We start from the raw sequence: 21490 nt of genomic DNA, 5'->3' as shown, positions 1-21490 counted from the left end.
ATCCTCCTGCTGCCGTCAAGCATCAAACATTTTCCCGACCCTGTCGCAAATAGCTTCTGGAAGAGCCGACTTGGGGGCGGAGCCATTGATGAATATATTAGCATTATAAACACCGTAGCAAACCGTGAGAAATCAGAACATATGCTCTATACTGAGACAAAAGGAAGCCAACCAAATGTTGTCTGTGTTTGAGTATAAAGAAGAAAATGTAGTGCCGTTAGGAACAAAAGACAAGAATGTGGTCGCTGTGACCTTGAAGTTCGCTGTTCCAAATGGGTTAGCGGACGTGACAAAACTCCTACGATCCTTCAGGTTCTTAAACGTGATGAGTGGGTTGGGCACGCGCATGCGTGAAATGTGCCGTCCCTATTGTTACGACGGGGCACATCACCCATCTGATTCGAACCTATGGGGTTTCTTTCCACACGTCAAGAAAATAATGACTTGATTATAAATATGTCTGTACTCCAATACTCCAGATTTTTAATGATTTTTTTTTCTTGTAATGTTATAAATTAAGCATCTATGGTTGGCATCTTCAGAGGTACAACAGTTTGCTGTTATTTTCCAAACATTTATATACACACAAATACTTGTACATACGCAAACACAACTCAGCCAGTCTCTCTTATCTTTATGGGTTCATTTTTTCCCCAGCACTATTGAACTGAAGGAAGGTGATCTTCAATTCAGTCCTTCCTAGAAGGCAGACAGTTATTTGCCTTCCAACCATTATGTAAGTATTGCCTCATCCAGCTCTCTGCTCTGGAGCTTCAGCATCAAAGAATTTACCCTTGGTGACACAAGTTTCATTTTATTAATTTAGTACATCTTCATTGCACCCTTCTTCAAGTCTACATCAATCTCCCCCCCCCCCCATTTTTTCTTCACAGCAATCCTGCGAGGCTGGCTAGGCTGTGAGTGCCTGGTGCAAGGTGATCCAGTGAGTTCACATCAGAGACAGGATTTAAACCTGGGTCTGACAACCTAACTTCTGTACTACACTGACTCTCGCATTTTTCTTCTTTGCCTTTCACTTTAATATGCTACAAATTGAGCAGGAAAATGTCCATTGTGCCCGCCCCCAAACATTGTTGTAGCTCCTTTCACTCGGTCTTTTTGTTCTCTTGTATCGTACAAGTTCCCTGGTGAAAAGTTCTGGGGAAGTTAAAAGCTTGGTCACTGGTGACCCTTCACACTGGTATTTAGACTGACACAACCCTGGAACATGGGGTTCTGTTTGTTTATCGTGACTAATGGCTGCCAATAGGACTATTCTTCTAGGTCATGATTCCTCTTTAGTTGGGGGAACACATCCTGAGTTAAGGAGGGTTGGAGTTCACTTCAGCTCAGTCCTACAACTCATTCCGCAGGCCAGAGGCGTAGGGGGGGGGGGATAGTGCCTGGGCAACACCTGCTTCGGGCGCCCCCCCACTTACCTTTGCTGGTGGGAGCCTGCCATGGGCCGCCCCTCGATTTGGTGGAGCTGAGGGGCACCTGGCTGTGGCCCAGCCAGACTGCTCCTTTGGCTGGTGGAGGCTCTGAGAGTTGAAGGAGCAGACAGGCGGGGTGGGACCGAGGGAAGGGATATGGGGGCGATTCCCCCCCCCCCCCGTGACCAGCTGGTGTGCACCCAGGGACATGTGACCCCACATGTCCTCATATAAATTGAGGAGATAGAAAAAGTGCAGAGAAGGGCAACAAGGATGATTGAGGGACTGGAGCACCTTCCCTATGAGGAGAGGCTGCAGCGTTTGGGACTCTTTAGTTTGGAGAGGAGGCGGCTGAGGGGGGATATGATTGAAGTCTACAAAATTATGCATGGGGTAGAAAATGTTGACAGAGAGAAATTTTTCTCTCTTTCTCACAATACGAGAACCAGGGGGCATACATTGAAAATGCTGGGGGGAAGAATTAGAACTAATAAAAGGAAACACTTCTTCACGCAACGTGTGATTGGTGTTTGGAATATGCTGCCACTGGAGGTGGTGATGGCCACTCACCTGGATAGCTTTAAAAGGGGCTTGGACAGATTTATGGAGGAGAAGTCGATTTATGGCTACCAATCTTGATCCTCCTTGATCTGAGATTGCAAATGCCTTAACAGACCAGGTGATCGGGAGCAACAGCCGCAGAAGGCAATTGCTTTCACATCCTACATGTGAGCTCCCAAAGGCACCTGGTGGGCCACTGCGAGTAGCAGAGAGCTGGACTAGATGGACTTTGGTCTGATCCAGCTGGCTTGTTCTTATGTTCTTATGACTGCTCTGCCTCTGCCCAGGCCAGTTATGGGCCAAAGGGCAATCTTGGATTTTGTGCCATATCATGTAAATATTAGAGGCCTTCAGCCAAACAGTTGGTGGTGTAAAAAATATATGAATCACAGTGACATGAACCATTATGATTCTGCAGTGGTAGCTGAACACGTAACTGGCAGAGACTCCTTCCAACACAGCACTTTACTGGTGAAATACTCTTAAAATAACAGTATCTTCTCCTAAAAGCCTGGTTCCCTTTAGGTCAGTGATGGCGAACCTATGGCACGGGTGCCAGAGGTGGCACTCGGAGCCCTCTCTGTGGGCACGTGCACACAGAGTTCATTATATGGGAGGCAGAAAATCACCCTCCCACACACACACACATCTAGGCTGGCCGAGGCCACTGAGCACGACGTGCAAGCACTGCGGTGAGCAGGGAGGACTCGGCTGGTGGGCCTGGTGCCTGTGCTCCAGGTGGCTGCTGCCCGAGGGGGGGGGGCGCGCCGAGGAGGCAGAGATGCTAGGGAGGCACAGAGCGGTGCGCACTGGACTTGCTGGAGGCTACAGCAGGCTGCCCCCTGCTCAAGCGGGTGGGACGGAGGAAGAAGCAGCCAACCGTTTTTTTCTAAACTAAAACCTCAGCATTCAGGTTAAATTGCCATGTTGGCACTTTGCGATAAATAAGTGGGGTTTGGGTTGCAATTTGGGCACTCCGTCTCAAAAAGGTTCGCCATCACTGCTTTAGGTGCATAACCCTCCCCCCATCCCCTGCCAATACTTCCACTTCTTTCCTTTTCCTCTACCAGTATGTGATAACATGTAGATGACTGTGGAAGGCAATGGAAAACCATCCCTACAACATCACCTGCCTAGTAAATGTTGGCATGTAATATCAGCCCATGGGTCAGTAATCATCTGGTGTTTGCACAGGGGACCATATACCTAATTTCCTCTTGGATCCTTCATGTTTCCATTACCCGTTTTTGATTGAGGTCTTTGTTATTCAGCTGCCTTTTGCCACCATGTCTCTGGGGCACCCTCTGTCTATTTGTTGCATGTCCAGGCTGTCCTGCTCAGGGAAGTGGTGTGGTGTAGTGGTGCCTGCCCCCATGCAGTGGACTCTAATCTGGAGAACGGGTTTGATTCCCTACTCCCCCACATGAGCAGCGGACTCTTATCTGATGAACTGGATTTGTTTCCCCACTCCTCCCCACAAAGCCTAGTCACAGTTCTCTCAGAACTCTCTTAGCCCCACCTACCTCATAAGTGTTTGTTGTGGGGAGAAGGGAAAGGAGCTTGTAAGCTGGAAGGAAAGGCGGCATATAAATCCAAATTCCTCTTCTTCCCTCCATTTTATGTGCAGTTAGGTTAAGCTGTGAGAATGGTTAGCCCAATGAGTTTAATGGCCGAGTGGTCATCCTAACTTTATCATGACCTCGACACTTGCCTTGCAGTCCTGTCTCACCTCCCCCAGACACACTGAGGAGTTTCTTCAGCATGTCCTTGCTTCAAACCCGTCTCTTCAGCCTTCCCCACTATTGTCTGCTCTTTCACCAACTTAGTCCCATTTCTTAGTTCATTTCCCTTTCTGCACTCTTCTGCCAGATATTTCCCCCACGCTCCCTCTCAGCTTCTTGTCTTCTTGAGCGTCTTTCCCACCTGACGCACAAAACTACTCCTGATACTAGAACCCACGTTGATGCTTTATTTCCAGCTAAACTGACAACTGTTCCCTCCCACAAACCACTTGGCTGTTCTGAGCAGCCCATTGGTGTTGGACCTTGCAATACAATCCTGAAAAAGCCCACTGAGGGTAAAAGCGGGCGTTATCCAAGTGCAGAAAATTAAATGCAAGTTCTATGACACGTTAAAGGTTCTGGGCCTTGCTGTGTGTGTGTATAAGTGCCATCAAGTTGCAGCTAATTTATGGTGACCCTAGCGAGGGGCTTTCAAGGCAAATAAAAAGTAAAGGTGATTTGCCGTTAACCTCCTCTGTAGAGCTTTCCTTAGTGGTATCCCATCCATGAACTAACCTGTGTGTGGAGGCGTGTTGGCAACCTGCATTGCTTCCATGGGCTCCGTTCAGTGCCAGCGTGGAGGCATGCGAATGTCCCGACGGCAACAGCGGGTTGCTTAACCCTGACTGCAACCTGCTGTACTTTGCCCGTGCAAAAGGGGCCTAAGTGACTGTCACCTTGAAATGAGTTTTCGCAGATGTACAACCTGGGCAGAGGATGCAAAAGAATGACCAAGAAGTGGTATCAAAGTGAACACACAGCTATGATCTCACCCAGTGGAATCATCTTTCTGGGAATGTGTGAGTATGCACACACACACCATCTTGCAAGTGCTGGAAGGATGCACAGCTGGATTTTACCCAAGGCAGTGTCAACTGTCCAACCAAAAGTTACTTTGCAGATTAACAGTCCTCTCCCTCGATTCCTCAGCTGATTCCACATGGGGATTTCCCCCTCGGTGGTATACAGCTTGCCACTCCAATTATCTCAAGAACTTTCACATGACAGTATACTCTTTCTGAGCACGACTTGCGGGCTGTCCCCTCCTCTGCGGCAGCTGCTGGCAGAGCTTTTTTGTGAAGCCAGCCTAGAAGGGGTTTGGAGCTTAGTGCCACCTTCAAAATGGTGACGACCAGCTCCCCTTTACAGCATTTTTAGCACAACAAAAACTCAGCCACAGCTCAGCAGTAAGTCTCAGCACAGTGGCAGCGAGACTGTCAGGTCCCAATGAGCAGGGAGGGGCAGTACCAGCAGTATGTGAAAGGGGGTTGGTGGAGTGAAAGCCCTCCCCCCCGCCCCCCATGGGTGTCAATTCCATTCACTGCCCCGTGCACAGCAGAGGCAATCTTTCCCAGTCCTGTGTGAAAACTACCGGGATGGATAAAACCGAACAGCCAAAGTGGACCATTAAGGCTTCTTTCACGTATGTTGGATAATGTGCTTCTAGTGCATTGGAAATGTATTATCCAACGTGTGTGACAACAGCTCATTTGGGAGAGATGGATATAATAGCTCCCTGGGGAGCTTTTTTCATGAAAAGCAGCCTTGTGCAACTGCAGTTCTGAGTGGAAGGACAATGACGCAGAGGGGGAGGGAAATTCCTCATCCCTAAGCTGCTTTTCCTCCTCTGGCAACCCCCCCCCCCCCAAACCAGATCAGATGTGCAGGAGTGAAGTTTTGTTTTAGAAATTCGAACATGTAGGTTTCCCGGGAAAGAAGATTTGTTTATTTTTCCTGTTTGAGGACAGAAAAGGAAAGGGGGGAGGGGACTTCAAAGGCCACTTAAGAAAATACATCCCACCCATCTTTCAAAAAGAAGAATCACTTTTCTTACGCCTGATGATGCCGCCTCCTTCCCCGACAGCTGCCAACAAGGAAAGGCCAAGAGTCAAGACGTGGCCTCTTCCCACCTGCCCAAGCCACAAGTCTGAGGCAGCTGTGCAAAGACTAACCCTCTGCCCGTCTGCTAGTTGGACGGAGAGCATCTTCAGCAGAGCACATGGTGCTTTCCCCTTTGTAAACTCAGACCATCGTTTGTCAGAGAAGAATCGGAGCAGAACCTAGCAAATTGGTTTGGATCAAGCAGTGTCCTGGTGACAACTCTTGTTTCTAAATTGGAAAAAGGGATCCTTCCGCAGGGATGAGTCTGTGGCCTCGCAATGGGGGTGGAGGCCTGGCTTTCTATGAAAAGTATGTGTGTGGGGTATTAGACCGGCTAAAAACAGACGTACGAGATGCTGAGCGATTGCCTTTGTTGGTTGTAAATCTTAGATGGAAGACTTGAGCTGGCTTCTGGAGCTCACAGCTTTGACCCAAAGTGTCCAGCTTCAGAAATCTGGTGGCAAAGACTTGTATCGTCCTCATGGGAGGTGTGCCCAAAGCTCTTTATGCATCAGAGAATGGTGACACACAGCTCTTGGCATCATCCGGCATCCTCTTAAGATTGCTCCCAAGCTGCAGACGGGCAGCAAGGCCTGCTTGCCTTCCGTCTTGGCACCCGGCACGGCGATCCCCGGCAGAAGGTGTTCCTGGCTGGGAAGCGAGCGTTAAGTGCAGAGTCTCCAGGCAACAGTCCGCTTCAGCAGAGGCTTTGCTATAGGGCAGCAGTTGTGGGTGGGGGGAGGCGAACGTCACACCAGCTCATCCAGGAGGGTCCCGATACTCTGGTGAGGCTCTGCCGGGCCTGCAATGGGCTTGTTGCACATGGGACAGACACACCGGACTTCCAGCCACTTCACGAGGCACCTGTAGGCCAAAAAAAAACGTAGTGAAAGACTCATACTTGTCTAGGAGCATACCTCTCTCCTACGCCTCCTAGTGGTGTAGGAGGTTAAGAGCTCGTGTATCTAATCTGGAGGAACTGGGTTTGATTCCCAGCTCTGCCGCCTGAGGTTTATCTGGGGAATTCAGATTAGCCTGTACACTCCCACACACGCCAGCTGGGTGACCTTGGGCTAGTCACAGCTTCTCGGAGCTCTCTCAGCCCCACCCACCTCACAGGGTGTTTGTTGTGAGGGGGGAAGGGCAAAGAGATTGTAAGCTCCTTTGAGTCTCCTGCAGGAGAGAAAAGGGGGATATAAATCCAAACTCTTCTTCTCTTCTAGGATTCTTATTTTATTGGGGAGGGGGTGTTATCTGGAACCATCCTCATCTTGGCTGACTGCTGCTACTCCCCCAGCTTCAGTTTTCTTTCGATGTTTGTCCTGTCCCTCCCTTCTTTACATACCACTTTTCTCCCCGATGAGAACAGCTAAAATAGTCCACCTTTGTCTGGGCTTTCCACAATCAGTATTTGGATGGGAGACCACCAAGGAAGACAGGAATCGCCACGCTGAGAAAGGCAAGAGCAAACCACCTCTGCTCATTTCTTGCCTACAATCTCCCTGTGAATGAATTGGCCATGAGTTGGTTGCAACTCGATGGCACATTCTTCTCTCCTCCATTTTATCCCATAGCCTCTACCCTCAGAGACAGGTTAGGCTGAGAGGATGAGACTGGCCCAGGGTCGCTCCCAGTAAGCGTTCATGGCACAGAAGAAGAGTTTGGGTTTATACCCCACCTTTCTCTCCTGTAAGGAGACTCAAGGTGGCTTACAATCTCATTCCTCTCCCCACAAAAAACACCTTGTGGGGTAAGTGGGGCTGAGAGTTCTGAGAGAACTGTGACAGGCCCAAGATCACTCAGCAGGCATCATGAGTAGGAGCAGAGAAACAAATCCAGTTCACCAAATAAGAGTCTGCTGCGCATATGGAGGAACAGGGAATCAGACCCAGTTCTCCAGATTAGAGTCTGCCGCACTTAACCGCTATACCACGCTGACTTTCATAACTGCTACACCGTCCACTAACCCAGTGTCCTGATTTCTCTGCAGGAAATGCGTTAACTAAGAGTGGCTGGAAATCTAACCTAGGAGGTCATAGTTCTGGAGGCTTAATCCCCGCAGCCCTGGAACTTGAGACACTGAGGGGTTAATCCTTTGATAACAATAATAGCTGACGTCAGTGGTACTCATGCTATTATCTTCACCTTCATCATTGCCACAATCCAGGAAGCATCTGGCTGATGCCTACTTTCAGCCTCTTTGGCCCAAGCTCCTTTAATGTCAGGCTTCTTGCCAGTGGAAGTGCCCACCTCCCCTTCTCAATCACAGGCACAAAGGATGCTGAGCCAGTGCCGGGCGGTTGGCAGAGCTGTGTGTACAAAGGAGCTATTTGGGCTGTCCTTGGCAGCTACTCACTTTCTGTGGAAGGCATGTTGGCATGGCAACACTCCCAGCTCATCTTTCACTTTAAAGTCTTCTAGGCAGACGGCACAAGTCTGCTGTGGGAAGAGAGGAGAGAGAATTAGTAGGCATTACAAAGCCAGGCCATGCTTCAGCTGGTGCAGAACTCGCAGTGAAAGATGGGTCCCCAGTTCATTCACAGTGGGGAATGGAGACATGCACAGAATAAAACAGAGTCAAGGGTACCCTCCAGTCATTTTGCTGCCAAATTATTTGATACCAATCACTATGGAATAGGGCCTAGACCCACCATTTTCTGTGCCCGACGAAGGTTTCTTAGGCCTTGGCGACTCCCAGAGTAATGCACTTTGACATTGGGGGCTGTGATATTCTGACAGCATTCGGGCAAGGGTTTATCAGTCCCCTTACATTCCAGAGTAGTGGAAGTGTTTAGTCTGCTGCAGACAAAACCCCAAGAGTCTTGTGGCACCTTAAAGACCCACAGATTTACTACAGTATCAGCTTTTGTGAGCCACAGCCCATTTTGTCAGATGCTTGATGAATAAAACTGTGTCTGCATTGTGGGTGATCTCTGGGGCATGTTTATACAATGCAGCTGGTGTGTCGAGAATGTGGTTTGTGTGGGTCTGTGAGATTATGCTGAAATAGCCATGGGCAGAGATGTAAATTCTGGGAGGGCGGCAGAAAAAAATGTGTTTTACATTTGCAAGTTTAATTTTTCTGACTGCACAGATGGTGAAAAACAAACAAACAAAAACCCGAAAACCTAAGCTACATGTGCTGAGGGAGCACGGGATGCATGCATCTCTTTGCAACCCTCTCTTTAATACTGGGCGTATTTGGAACGTTGCTTGCGCAAAACATGGAAATCTGTAATTTGGATTTTATAAACAGCTCAAACAGAACTATTTTATATGCCAGCTAAACTATAAATCGTGTGCAAAGCGGCTAAAGCAGTGCCAGAAGTTCATACTTGACAAGCAAGTCATGCAGCATTTTTCATTCCTCTCCCTTTTTTTAAATAAAAAAGGTTAGTTTCCTCCTCCCCCCTCAAAACCCGTGTCTTCAAAATTTCCAGGAATTTTACTCTTCTAGTCATCAGAATGTAGTTTGCAGCTCAGCCCGTTTTCAACAGTTTGGGGCAGCTTCTGACTGTCACACTCCATTCAGACAACTGAGTACCAGGGCATTGTGGGACAAATCCAAAACAAACCCGCAAAAGGGGTTTCCATCTCACAGAGGATGTAGCTTTGGGCATGCTGCTGCATACACTTGAAAAACGATGGTTGCAGCAGTGTTGTCATAGACCACTACAAGCAGCAGCGGATGGACACACACAACAAGTGGTGCTGAAACTTTTCTTAGGACCAGTGTGTGCCCAGATTTTTTTATTGATTGACTTCTACCCTGCCCTATCCCCACAGGGCTCAGAGTGGGTCACAACATAACTTCTAAAATACAGCCATTAACTTTAAAACATTAAAATATATAATAATAATAATAATAATAATAATAATAATAATAATAATAATAATAATAATAATAATAATAAGAAGAAGAAGAAGAAGAAGAAGAAGAAGCAGCAACTGGAAAAACTTACACGATACGAGGATTTAAGGATTGAACTACAAAGACTCTGGCACAAACCAGTAAAGGTGGTCCCAGTGGTGATCGGCACACTGGGTGCAGTGCCTAAAGATCTTAAACGGCACTTAAAAACAATTGGCGCTGACAAAATCACCATATGTCAGCTGCAAAAGGCCACCCTACTCGGCTCTGCACGCATTATTCGTCGATACATCACACAGGCCTAGATGCTTGGGAAGTGTCCGACGTGTGATGTAATACAAAATCCAGCATATTGATCTTGTTTGCTGTGTATAACTGTTTTGTATCATAATAATAATAATAATAATGCAAAAATATATACTATGGTATTAAAAACCATGATGGCCGTGTATGGGGCAATACCAAAGTTTGGAAAATAAACCACCTTTTTTCCACACCTACACTGACTATTGCTGGGCATGTGCTGCGCCTACAGTTACGCACATGCGCGAGTAAGCACTGATGCCAGCTCAAGATTGAGCCTCCTTAGGCAGGCACTGCAAATGACACAAGCATGTATTGCTAATTTATGCACAAAACCAACTTAGACGACGATACTGAGTGGATCCAACCATTTACCAGCTAGCCTTTCTCTATCCTAAGGAGTCTTCCTCCATCTTAAGCGGAAGAGACATTTATTTTGGGAGGAAGACTCCTTAGTTTGGGGCAAGGCATCAAACTTGCCTTAAAGGGAAAGGTGGGGTATAAATACTTGAACAAATGAACAAACTTTGCTCAGTGAAGGGACAGGAGAGGGCTTGGATCCACCCCATTACTTCCAACAAGTTCCATCCAGGGTGGTTACTTTTTCACCTTATATAGTACAGTTTGCCCAATGGAGAAATAGGAGATCCCAGAGAATGTGGTCTGTAGGAGTTGAATGCACATTAATTATTATCACCATTATTTTCTTAAATTTATATCTGGCCTTTCTCCCGAAAGGGAATGAAGTTTACACCACTCTCTTCTCCATGCTATCCGCACAATCTCCCTCTGAAGTAGGCTAGGCTGATTGTGTGTGACTGGTCCGACATCACAAGGCTGAGTGTGTGTCTGGTTTAAGCATATGCTTCTAAGGCAGATTCGAATTTGGATCTCCTGGATCCTAGTCCAACACTCTGACTACTACCCCACACATTTGAAGACATTCAAGATATCTGGGTAAAGGTCAGTTTTCCATTAATCAGGGCTAGGATTTTCTCCTCCGGCTGCGGTTTGCTTGAATGGTTTGCATCTATCTGCTTTTGTTTAGCTCAGTTGCATGGATATTCCTCGGGCTACTGGATATTTGCGTAGATTCACAGACACATGTTTCAGCAAGTAATGATTGCCCTTTGTATTCTCTCTGCGGCCCAGGAAGAAAACACAAGGGAGCCCTGTTTTCCAAAGGCTGGGTAAAATGCCAGCCGCTTCTCTCAGTTAATCAAAGTGTGCTCTGCACTCACCCCATGCAAGTTTAGTTTTCTGGCATCACCTTTCAAAACCACCTGGGAGGAAGACAGGAAAGAGAAGCAGACAGATTAGGATCAGGACACGGTGCTAAATAACCAGGGCAGGTATTTTGATCCTGCTGATCAGCATGCAGGCAGACAGCAGCAGCTATTGAATACTGAAAATCTTGGCTTCGACAGAAACCAGACAGACTCACTGGGTGGGCACACGCCTGCAGACTATTTTATTTCCCCCGTTATTAAAGTTTCTTTTCTTTCAAACTCTTTTTGTTTTAATTTGCTCCAGCCACTGTTTTTTGTTGTTGTTGTTTGATCTCTTGGAACATATGCTCTACAGGCAACTCTATTTATATACTTTATTTATGCATTTATTTACAAAATTTCTGCCCTCACAAGGGTCGCCAAAGTAGCTTAAAACATACACTATAAAAACCATATTTTAAAACAATTAACTACCTTCCCCCCTCAGATTATTAAAACAATTTAAAACCAGAGCTAAAGATACAAAGAAAGACATAAAACCAATTAAAAACATTGGATCAGGAAGGAGGGATCACTGGAAACGCCAAACAAAACCAAAAAAGTCTTCACTCACTGGTGGGCGATCACAACAGAAGGGGATAGAGACACTCTAAGCAGCACGTCAGATCTCCAGACCCACCTGTGGTTTAGACCACAGGTGTCAAACTGCGGCCCTCCAGATGTTATGGACTACAGTTCCCATCATCCCCTGCCAGCATGATGGGAACTGTAGTTCATAGCATCTGGAAGGCCACAAGTTTGACACCTATGGTTAGACTGTACAATTTACAGCCTAATCCAAAACAGACCTAATCAGAAGTAAGTCCCATCCAGTAATAGACTCCAGGAAATATCACAGGACTTGAGTTTAAGTCATGAAGCAGGGCTGGCAAAAAACTGAACTGTGGTCTGTTAATGGACAACTTGCCACTTTCTGGGGAATCTCCCAGGTTTTATTCAGAAGTCACGGTAAGCAGCACCAATGAACGTGCTTGTTGCCGGGTGTACGCCTATACCTTGTTCCTTCCTCCTGTGGGGCTGCAAATTGGTCTGGACAAAAATATCCTGTCTTTTTAACTGAGACTGAATGTCTGAACATGGGAGGTTAAAGGGTTTCATGGAATGGAACAGCACCTGGTAAATAACAACACTTTAAGCTTCTATTAAAAATAAGACATCTTTTTTTTCTCCAGGCCAGCTGGCAATGCTACCCCCTATTGATTTAAAGACACCACTTATTACTTTAGACATGAACTTAGCTACACATCTTAACTGGAGTTAGTTCAGCCTCTGAGCACACACAAACTGAGTTTCTAAGCCTGGATTAAAACCTGAACGACAGCAGCTGGATTCTGTCTTCAACAAGGCTAAGCTTGGCAAAGGCATAAAGTTATTCTCGTGGGTGGATTTCCAGTCAATCAGAGGCAAAGAAGCGCATAAGGTTTCTGCAGAATGTTCTTCTTGGTGGTTCAACCATACTGGGAATAAGAGAAATGGTATCTGTTTCACTGATTGCTTGATTACAGCAATGTGAACTGCTTTGTGTCTTAGTGGTCTTTAGAAGAAGAGGAAGAAGAGTTGGTTTTTATACCCCACTTTTCTCTACCTTTAAGAAGTGTCAAAGTGCCTTACAATCACCTTCCCTTTCTCTCCCCACAAGGGACACCTGGTGAGGTAGGTGGGGCTAAGAGAGTTCTGAGAGAACTATGACAAGTCCAAGGTCACCCAGCAGGCTTCACATGGAAGAATGGGGAACCAAATTCGGTTCTCTGTTAGAGTCCACCATTCTTGGGGGTTTCCGATTGAGAAAAAAAAGGAAAACTTTGTGTGGGGAGAAAATAGTACACTCACACATAACATGGGGAAAATGGAGAAATAACTTTTTCCTTCTCCTCTAATTTTAGAACTCCGGAAGGGGACATTGAAGCATTGACTAGCAGAAGATTTAGAAGAGAGGAAAGAAAACATTTCTTCACACAAATGCACAATTAACCAAGGGAACTCATTGCCACAGGATGTAGTGATGGTCACTAGCTTAGCTGTCCATAAGTAGGGGACAAGACTGATTAAGGAAAGGGGTGAAGAATCAATGGCTGTAAGCCTGATAACTAAATAGAACCTCCACGATCAGGGGCAGCACACCAGCTGTTTGAGATCAACCATATGGGGAGGGTTTGGATTCCACAATTTGCATGGAAGCATCTAGTTTTCCACTGTTAGAATACCGATAATTAACCTCTGATATTGCTAACAGGAAATAGTGGGCCATATAACTTACAGAGGTGGCAAAGCATTCCTGTTTTGTCCAGAATACTCCCTCTACTTCCGACTGTGCATTAGGGGACTAAACCAGTCCCAGAAGTCTCTGAAGGTTCAGTAGGAGGAAACCCTGCTCCTTCCCATACCCATTCACATATAAAACCACTCATTTGACCTCAGGCCAGAAAACATCAGGAAAACTGGTTGTGGTCGGTTTTCCAGGCTGTGTGGCCGTGGTCTGGTGGATCTTGTTCCTAACGTTTCGCCTGCATCTGTGGCTGGCATCTTCAGAGGTGTATCCCAGAGAAAAGTCTGTTTCACACTGTGTCATGGAAAACTATTTAAAAACCAACCCGCCCAGCTCCCTTACCTCTTTGTATCCAAATCTTTCACTCTGCGCCTGGTGCCGAAGTTTGCTGCAAAGAAAATGAACATTATCAGAAACAGTTAGCAAAAGAATCCCCAGTGCTCTTGGAAAGCCCTAATACTTGCCTGCGGCCAGCCATTCAAAACACACCCCTTCCACATCAGGCATTACGCTCCTAAATAACACTCTTAGACTAAACCTCTGAATGCAAGTGCTAGGAGGCAGCATCAGGAGAAGGTCTTGGCTTCTATATCCTATTTGTTGGTCCTCTAGGGCAACTGGTTGGCTGCTCAGTATGAGGAGATTTTAGAAATGCCTTTTGAAAGTGCACAGGATTCCCTCCACTTTCCTTCCACACACCCCCTCTCGGCAGATGGCAAATATTGCCAAATGCATCCGAGTTGCAGATATTCTATATTTAGTGTAGCACCATCTGTCATGAGATTAAGTATTCTGTTCAACCTTTGTAAGTATTTTGAAGAAGAATATTGTTATCATCAGTTCACTAGTACCCTTTCCGCAGATGCCCATGCATGGAAGGCTACTGCAAAACCTCTAAGCATGTGTGGAGGAGGAATGGCATACAGGACTTGGTAAGAGAACATACCACTACATTTGGGCAGCAAAGGGTTGGAAGCATTTGTCCCCTTGTTAAATTTTTAAAAAACATCAGATAAACAGACAACGAAGCACATCAGGTATACTGTAGCCCATCTCTTCTCATACTGTGTTGGCTTCCACCTGCAAGGAGTCTGTAGTGGTGGAAGCATGCAGGATCAGGATTTTCCTCATCTCCTGCCTGGCCTAGGGCAGACCACTGCTGCAGTCTAACATTCGGTTGCCTCTTTTTGCAGCTCCTTTTTAGATCTTCATAAGTATACACAGAATACAGCAGCAGTTCAGCAGGCTTTTGCACAAAGATACACTCCTATGTTGAATCTAGTTTAGTCCTAAGAGTTGCAAAAGCAAAGTGGGATCATTTCACCCCAGGGCATTTTCAGACGGGCTCTTTAAACTGGATGCAGAGCACATTTAGATCCGATTTTGAATTTCAGATGGTTTCATGTGGTCACATTTTCATGATAGTTTTGCTCACTGTTGGTCTATGGGAAAACTGTTTCACTTTAAAAAGCTGAAAGGGGCAGGGAAAATAAAGTAGCTCATTCTATGAAGAACTACAAACAATTCAAGACAGTAATCTGCCACGATTCAGACAAGTGACAAGGCAACCAGAGAAAGGGTTAACAAAGAATCAAGCCTTCCTAAAAACGAGACACAAAATGCTTGCACTTTAAGATGTCTGAAATAGAATACCCCCCCCCCCCCGTTCTCTTTCAGGTATCAAAATAAATTAAAGAGCCCATTTGAAAGACGTAGGAGCATTCCTTCATTTCACATATAATGGAACCTCCGTTCTGTCTCTGACTGTCTACAGTGTAGGCTTATGGTACACACAAGGCTGGTCTTGGACATATCTCTGATTCACCAGCTCAGCAGATTCCACCAAATAATGCTGTATGGGTAAGAGGGAGAAGCTGACGTTGATAACAGCAGCAGCGGTCTCTCCTGCCCTTTCTTGGTCCCTGGACACCAAAACCGAACGTGCTGAGATGAGTGTTTGTTCCACCAGAGCTGGGCAGCATCCAAACCAAAGATGGGAATCCTTCACCCGGCCGTCACTCCTGCTTGCCCCTGAACCTTAGACCTAAAAACCCTGTGGTGTGGGCAGAGCAGTGTCCTCTTCCACCATCTTGGGTGTCTTGGACAACTTTGGCCCATGGGACCTACAGAGGCCAGTGAAAATGTGCAGCAACAATTTCTTGGGGCTGGTACAGATGCATCATGGTCCATGGGAAGCGCCAAAATGATGCCTATTTTTTTTCTGTACAGGGTGGGTAGCAAGCTGTGTTAACTGCACAACCTCTGCTTAATACCATTCTGAATAAGAGGGACCAGACAGGGTTGACCAGTCTCAACACATCTGGACAGCAGCAATATGAGTGCTGAAGCAGAACTGTGGGCTTAGTTTTTCCAGCAGTTTCTAACTCTCTGCCTGAGTTCTTTTGCAGCCCACATTCTACTGCCTGATCTGCAACCAAGATCTTAGATCCTCGTTTAGCCTAGCCAACCCATGCCAAGGAACTTGGCTTGATTACACTTCATTTCTCGAATACTTCCCAGAAGCTCCCACAATAATGCCAAGGAAACCTTGGCAAAGGTGTTCTGAACAACAGCACACTCGTTTCAAATCGAAGGGGTGGATGGGAAGATCAGCCTTAAAATTGGATGCCTCTCTCTCAAAGGAGTGGCTGATTGTGTGTGACCGGTCTGAGATCACAAGGCTGAGTGGGTGTGACTGGTCCAAGCGCATGCTTCCAAGGCAGAGTGGAGATTCGAATTTGGATCTCCTGGATCCTAGTCCAGCATTCTGACTACTACCCCACATGTTTGAAGACAGTGGTCTGGTCAGTTGGTCTGAAAATGCCAGATGGAACCAATCTCCTCCCACAATGGCTCACTGAACTGAAGTTCCAACAAGTCAGGAGACCGTAGCCCTATGCAATCTGCTTGGTTCTTTCTAGATGTCCTAGCTGCTGATGAATACATAGTTTAAAAATAACTTTTCCTGAAATAGAAGATGGGACCAAGACATCTTCCCTTCTATCTTCAAAACAATACACAACCACATGAACAACACCCTCCGCCAGCTTCCTGCCATTTCCTGTGATCAGAACCAGCGCTAGCTATCTCAGCTTGGCAGCGTGCCTTGCAACACATTTGCTGTTTGATGTCCAAGAGACACTGCTGCTGACTCAAACAGATGGGAGGACAAAGGTGCTATGAAGATTTTGGGAACATCTGGAACCACATCTGAGTCCAGCAGAACCTTAAAGGGTCAACAAATTTTCCTAGGAGTAAGCTTTCGTAAGTCAAAGCTTGTCATTTTTTTCTGATAAAATGAGCTTTGACTCTCAAAAGCTTATTACCTTGTAAAAAATTATTGGTCTCAAAGACAGTACTGGATGAATTTTGTTGTACTATGGCAGATTAACATGGCTATCCACCTGAAACAATCTCCTGAAACTCTGGCTAAATGTTTTTTTTAAAGAAAGAAGAGTTTGGACTTATACCCCACTTCTCTCAGTCATAAGGAGTCTCAAAGTGGTTTACAAACTGTTTCCCTTCCTCTCCACACAACAGACATCTTGTGAGGCAGGTGGGGCTGGGAGAGTTCTGAGAGAACTGTGACTAGCCAAAGGTCACCCAGCAGGCTGCATGTGAAGGAGCGGGGAAACACATCCAGTTCACCAAATAAGAGCCTGCCACTCATGTGGAGGAGTGAGAAAACAAACCTGGTTCAACAGATTAGAGTCCACCGCTTGTGCTAAGGAGTAAGGGATGAAACTTGGTTCTTCAGACTAGAGTCCACTACTCTTAACCACTGCACCATACTGGAGATTTATTCTATTTTCTCCTTCAGATTCTAGGAGCCCACCCCATTAGTGGCATGCAAAGCATTTGGGCTTAATATTTGGTCTTTTGCAAGTGATTATGTTGGGCATGGCAGTGGAAGGCCACTCTAAGCATATGATGGGGGCAGTAGGCCTCTTATGAGCAGAGCCTTTTGTCTGCCCAGCCATGATGACTTCGTCTGTGGGTTGAACTGCCATGGAGGTCAGTGCCCCAGGTCTGGCTTAAAATGGGAAGTAGCTCTAAAATCACGTTAAATTTGTATTTGCTCAAGAGTCCTAATAAAAAAGCTTCACTGTTCTGAAGTCTAAATCCAAGAGCTCAGGGACCTCACAGGACAGAGCCACATTTATACAGTCTCTAATCTATTAGCACATCCTATGTGGCACTGGCAAAGTCTCCTCCAATCAAGGCTGCACCCAGCACTACATTCCAACACCCACCAGCTGCTATAAATTCATGACCTCAACAGAAACAATAGTCCGCTCTGGTTAGGAAAAACCAGACCAGTCTTGAACACTGCCTGCACAGTTGCTTGAACTTGGACAGAGCCTACTTCCAAGTCTTCCAGGGCTCAGTCCCAGAACATATTTTGAATGCCAGGGACAAACCTCAAGACCTTAAAAATTAAGTCTGCGCAGTTCAACTGGGCTGGTGTGGGAGACCTTCCAAGGGATTGTGTGCCATGTTGATTGGACAGAATGCCATTTAGAATTCCTGCCCTGGCTTTCAAAAATGTCTTCAGCTGACTCAGAGCTCAGCAGACTGTAAAGAGATTGTGTGATTGTTCTGTCATGATTCTGGTTGGCAGGACATTTCCCACTGAGTGCTACCAACTTCAAGATGGGGCCTGGATTTCCCCTGGAATTGAACATCAGTGGCTACTAGCCTTGGTGACTAAAGGGACCCTCCCCAATCAGAAGCAGGAAACCTCTGAATACCAGCGTCATCAAGGATAAGCCTTAACCTCTTTGCCCTGTTGGACATCCAGAGGAAATGGTTGGCCACATTGTGAGACAGGATGCTGGACTAAATGGACCACTGGTCTGATCCAGCATGGATCTTAATTACAAGTTATCTCCAGATTACCTTGGAGTTTTAGGCAGAGGTTAGATGGCAACTTGATAGCAATTATGATTCAGTTAACATAGATCATGAGAAAGATGACATGAAGAGATGGACAGAAAAGAATAGGTTAGAAAGGAGGAGTCTGGCATATTACATACTTTTTGCTGTTATTGACTTGGTTTTTTTTTAATCTTTCCTGTTCTTGAAACAAGATATTGCATCCCGAAGTTTAAAACAACACATGAAGCTAATTTGTACTAAATCAGGCTGTTGTTCTATCATGGTCAACATCGTCCACTGTGAATATGTGCAAAGGAGATGCTACACCATTGGGTTTTAGTTTCTTCTCAAAGATGTGATGACCCGATTCCAATAAAGCTATTTGAATTTGACCCAATGATCCAGGCAAACCATCCGTTGACCACCATTCAATTTCAGCCCTGGTTCTGAAAGAAGGATTAATTCACTGATGGGTTTGAAAGATGTGAAGCCTCATTAATCCCGCATGACGCCGAAGACAAATAGGCAGGGCCAAGTGCAGTCAGACACCCAGGTGTGCCTTTTCTAAATTCCCCACTGCTGGACCATCTGTGCTTCCAAGTCCCCCGAAGTTATCACTCACCTAATGAAGTAGCAGCAAAAAATGAGGCTAAGGACGAAGACGAAGATACCGGTGCCAAAAATCACCATGTAGATGTTCAACGGTAAATCCTGGAAGGTGATGGGAGGCATCGTGCAGGATTTGTTAGTATAAATGAGCCCCAAACCGCAGAAGCATCCTTGAAACAAGGAAAGAGACAGGAGAAAAATTACTGGAGTGAAGACAGGCAGAGCACACAAGGAAGATGTTCTTCACCAAAGCAATAAATTTGACCCACCTCTTCTTCCCCCAACCTGCCACTCTAGGATAATTTAGAATATATACTGGTGAAGCATCAGAACTGGTTGACATATTTATGTAAATAATTTATATTCTGCCTTTCAACTTTAATGCCCTCAAGGTGGCTTGTAAACGAAACTGATAAAAACAGAGAACAAAAGGACAGAAGAGCAGCCCTGCTGGATGAGAGCAAGAGTCTGTTTAGGCCAGCATCACATTTCCCACAATGGCTCAGCAAATGATCCCAGAAGTCCATTTTTTAAAATTTAGATATTTACATCCTGTTTTTCTTCTCATTTGTGACCCAAACCAAATGACAGCAATGTTCTCTTGTCCTCCATTTTAGGCGCACAAAAACCACCCTGTGGATGTCATGCGGAGAGAGAGTCGCTGAGCACAGGTCACTCCAACAGTTTCCACAGCAGAGTGGGGATTTGAACTTGAATCTCCCAGATCGTGGCCAGACATTCCAAGCACTACACCATGCTGGATCCAAAGCCTTCCCCTGCTGTTGTCTCTCACAGCATTGCTATGCTAAGGCACGCTGCCTGTGAACACTGATAGCTACTGATGGACTGATCCATTTGCTTGCCCCCCTTTCTAGCCTAGATGAAATAAAACACATACTAATCAGTATATAATCATTTGGAAGTAGCAAAATCATATGCATCTGCTCACGAGAATGTGATGAGAAAACAGCCACCCCAAACTGGGCTCTCCATTACCATTCTGAGGCCCCTTCCGTACATGCAGAATAATGCACTTTCAATCCACTTTCAATGCACTTTGCAGCTGTGCAGAATAGCAAAATCCACTTACAAACAATTGTGAAAGTGGACTGAAAGTGCATTATTCTGTATGTGCAGAAGGGGACAGAGAATAACATGGTTTTATTCCAACATAACATTTCACGGACTGCAGTTTTATTCTGGGATAAAAACTTGGGTCTTTTAGGTGCTTTAAGTTTCCTGTTAATTTGCAGCAACAGACAAATCAGGCAACCCTGTCCAAGACTGCTTTACATTAAGCACTCTACAAAGAATCTCATGATACTGATTCTTGCAAATAGCAATAACTAATACATTAGTTGTTCACCTGCACATATGCTTATGCACTCCAGCACTCAATTTCTGTGTGCTAAACTGATTAGGTTATGTAGCTGAGTCAACAGTAGAACAGATGACTGATCAAACATTTGAAGGAATCAAAGGTGGTATCTTGTGCTCATTGCCTTTGATCTTGAAAAGGCAACTGTCCAGCAGCGCCATTTATTCCCTTCGTCTCTTCCCAACACAGTTCCACCTGGAGCGAGGAATGGGAGATCAAGGTGACCTTTAGATACACTTTATGACTACAGTACGACTGGTTTGGTCATGACTTCAGCCCATCCCAAAATCAAAGGCAGAATTATGTACTTCTGTCCTCAAAAAATGCAGCCCTATTTAATTTTTTTTTGGGGGGGGATCAAAAGAGCATGAAAGTATTTCCTATAGTGGGGGGGGCATATCAGTCTGGTGGCCGCACAACTCAGACTGAGGGCAAAGGAACTGGCTCATTTACCAATCTGATACGGTCCTGCAACCATCTGATTGGCAACATGGCGCTACAATAGCATTATTTCTGTGACAGGATCCTTGACTGTATGGGCCAATTCAAAGCGGAACACGGAGAAAAAGGCTGGGGCCAAAGCAAACGATTCATGATTAGTACATCAAAACAAATGGCCCACATCTCTTGGTGACTCAGGGAAAGGTTGGCTCTGAAAGGCTCCTACAGGAATGTACTCCATGGCCAGTGCAAATTTCGTTGGCTCAAAACCAGATGGTTTTGGATGCAGCATGAAGAGAGAGCTGCCTGTCAGCCATGAATGATGGAAGGGCGGTGGTGATAATTTGTGACAATAGAAGAAAAACTACTTGCCTTCAAATATTCATCATACCTTTGAACAATTTTTCTTATGAGAAAAAAACACACCGAAACATTGTTGTTTAACATAATATGTAATTAAACATTCAGAAAAAAAATAAAGGACTCAAAATGCAACAGTTTCTATTCATGTTTGACTGACTGGGTTGCTAGGTGGGGGGAAATAGCAGGAAGCTCAGGTTTCAACATAAGCAAAATCCTGCTGGATCAGACCAATGGTCCATCTAGTATCCTGTCTCTCACAGTGGCCAAGCAGTTACCCATGAGAGCCAATAACGGAGCATTAGAAGCCAATGTCAAGTCTTTTTATTTCTAACCAGACCTTTCTCCAAGGAACTCAGGGTGACGTACATCAGGGGAGTCCTGCTGACTTAGATCAATGGACCATCTAGTCTACTTCCTTTTTCCCACAGTGGGCAAT

The 21490-nt window shown here is 45.7% G+C and overlaps 1 protein-coding gene and 1 non-coding gene across 3 annotated transcripts in view; one reads left to right on the top strand and one right to left on the bottom strand.

Moving 5' to 3' along the window:
- Positions 1-303: 303 nt before the first annotated feature.
- Positions 304-401, top strand: LOC125442326. The gene has a single exon (XR_007245979.1). It is a non-coding gene; the product is annotated as a small nucleolar RNA U13 (small nucleolar RNA).
- A 5077-nt stretch (positions 402-5478) lies between these two features.
- RNF122 (ring finger protein 122) overlaps positions 5479-21490 on the bottom strand; it is a 35699-nt gene continuing 19687 nt past the window's right edge. The window contains exons 2-6 of one of the 2 annotated variants that reach the window (XM_048512287.1): positions 18886-19042; positions 13728-13773; positions 11072-11113; positions 8013-8092; positions 5479-6520 (exon numbers count right to left, since the gene is read on the bottom strand). In XM_048512287.1, coding sequence (XP_048368244.1) covers positions 6406-6520; positions 8013-8092; positions 11072-11113; positions 13728-13773; positions 18886-19042 — 440 coding nt within the window. In that variant the 3' untranslated portion in view covers positions 5479-6405. Of the gene's footprint in view, positions 6521-8012; positions 8096-11071; positions 11114-13727; positions 13774-18885; positions 19043-21490 lie in introns of both variants that reach the window. The other variant, XM_048512286.1, reaches the window with a different exon arrangement.

The sequence above is a fragment of the Sphaerodactylus townsendi genome, linkage group LG12 (assembly GCF_021028975.2).
Source record: "Sphaerodactylus townsendi isolate TG3544 linkage group LG12, MPM_Stown_v2.3, whole genome shotgun sequence".
NCBI lineage: Eukaryota > Metazoa > Chordata > Lepidosauria > Squamata > Sphaerodactylidae > Sphaerodactylus > Sphaerodactylus townsendi.
The sequence above is the reverse complement of the archived record's forward strand: the minus strand, read 5'-3'. Positions and strand labels throughout refer to the sequence as shown.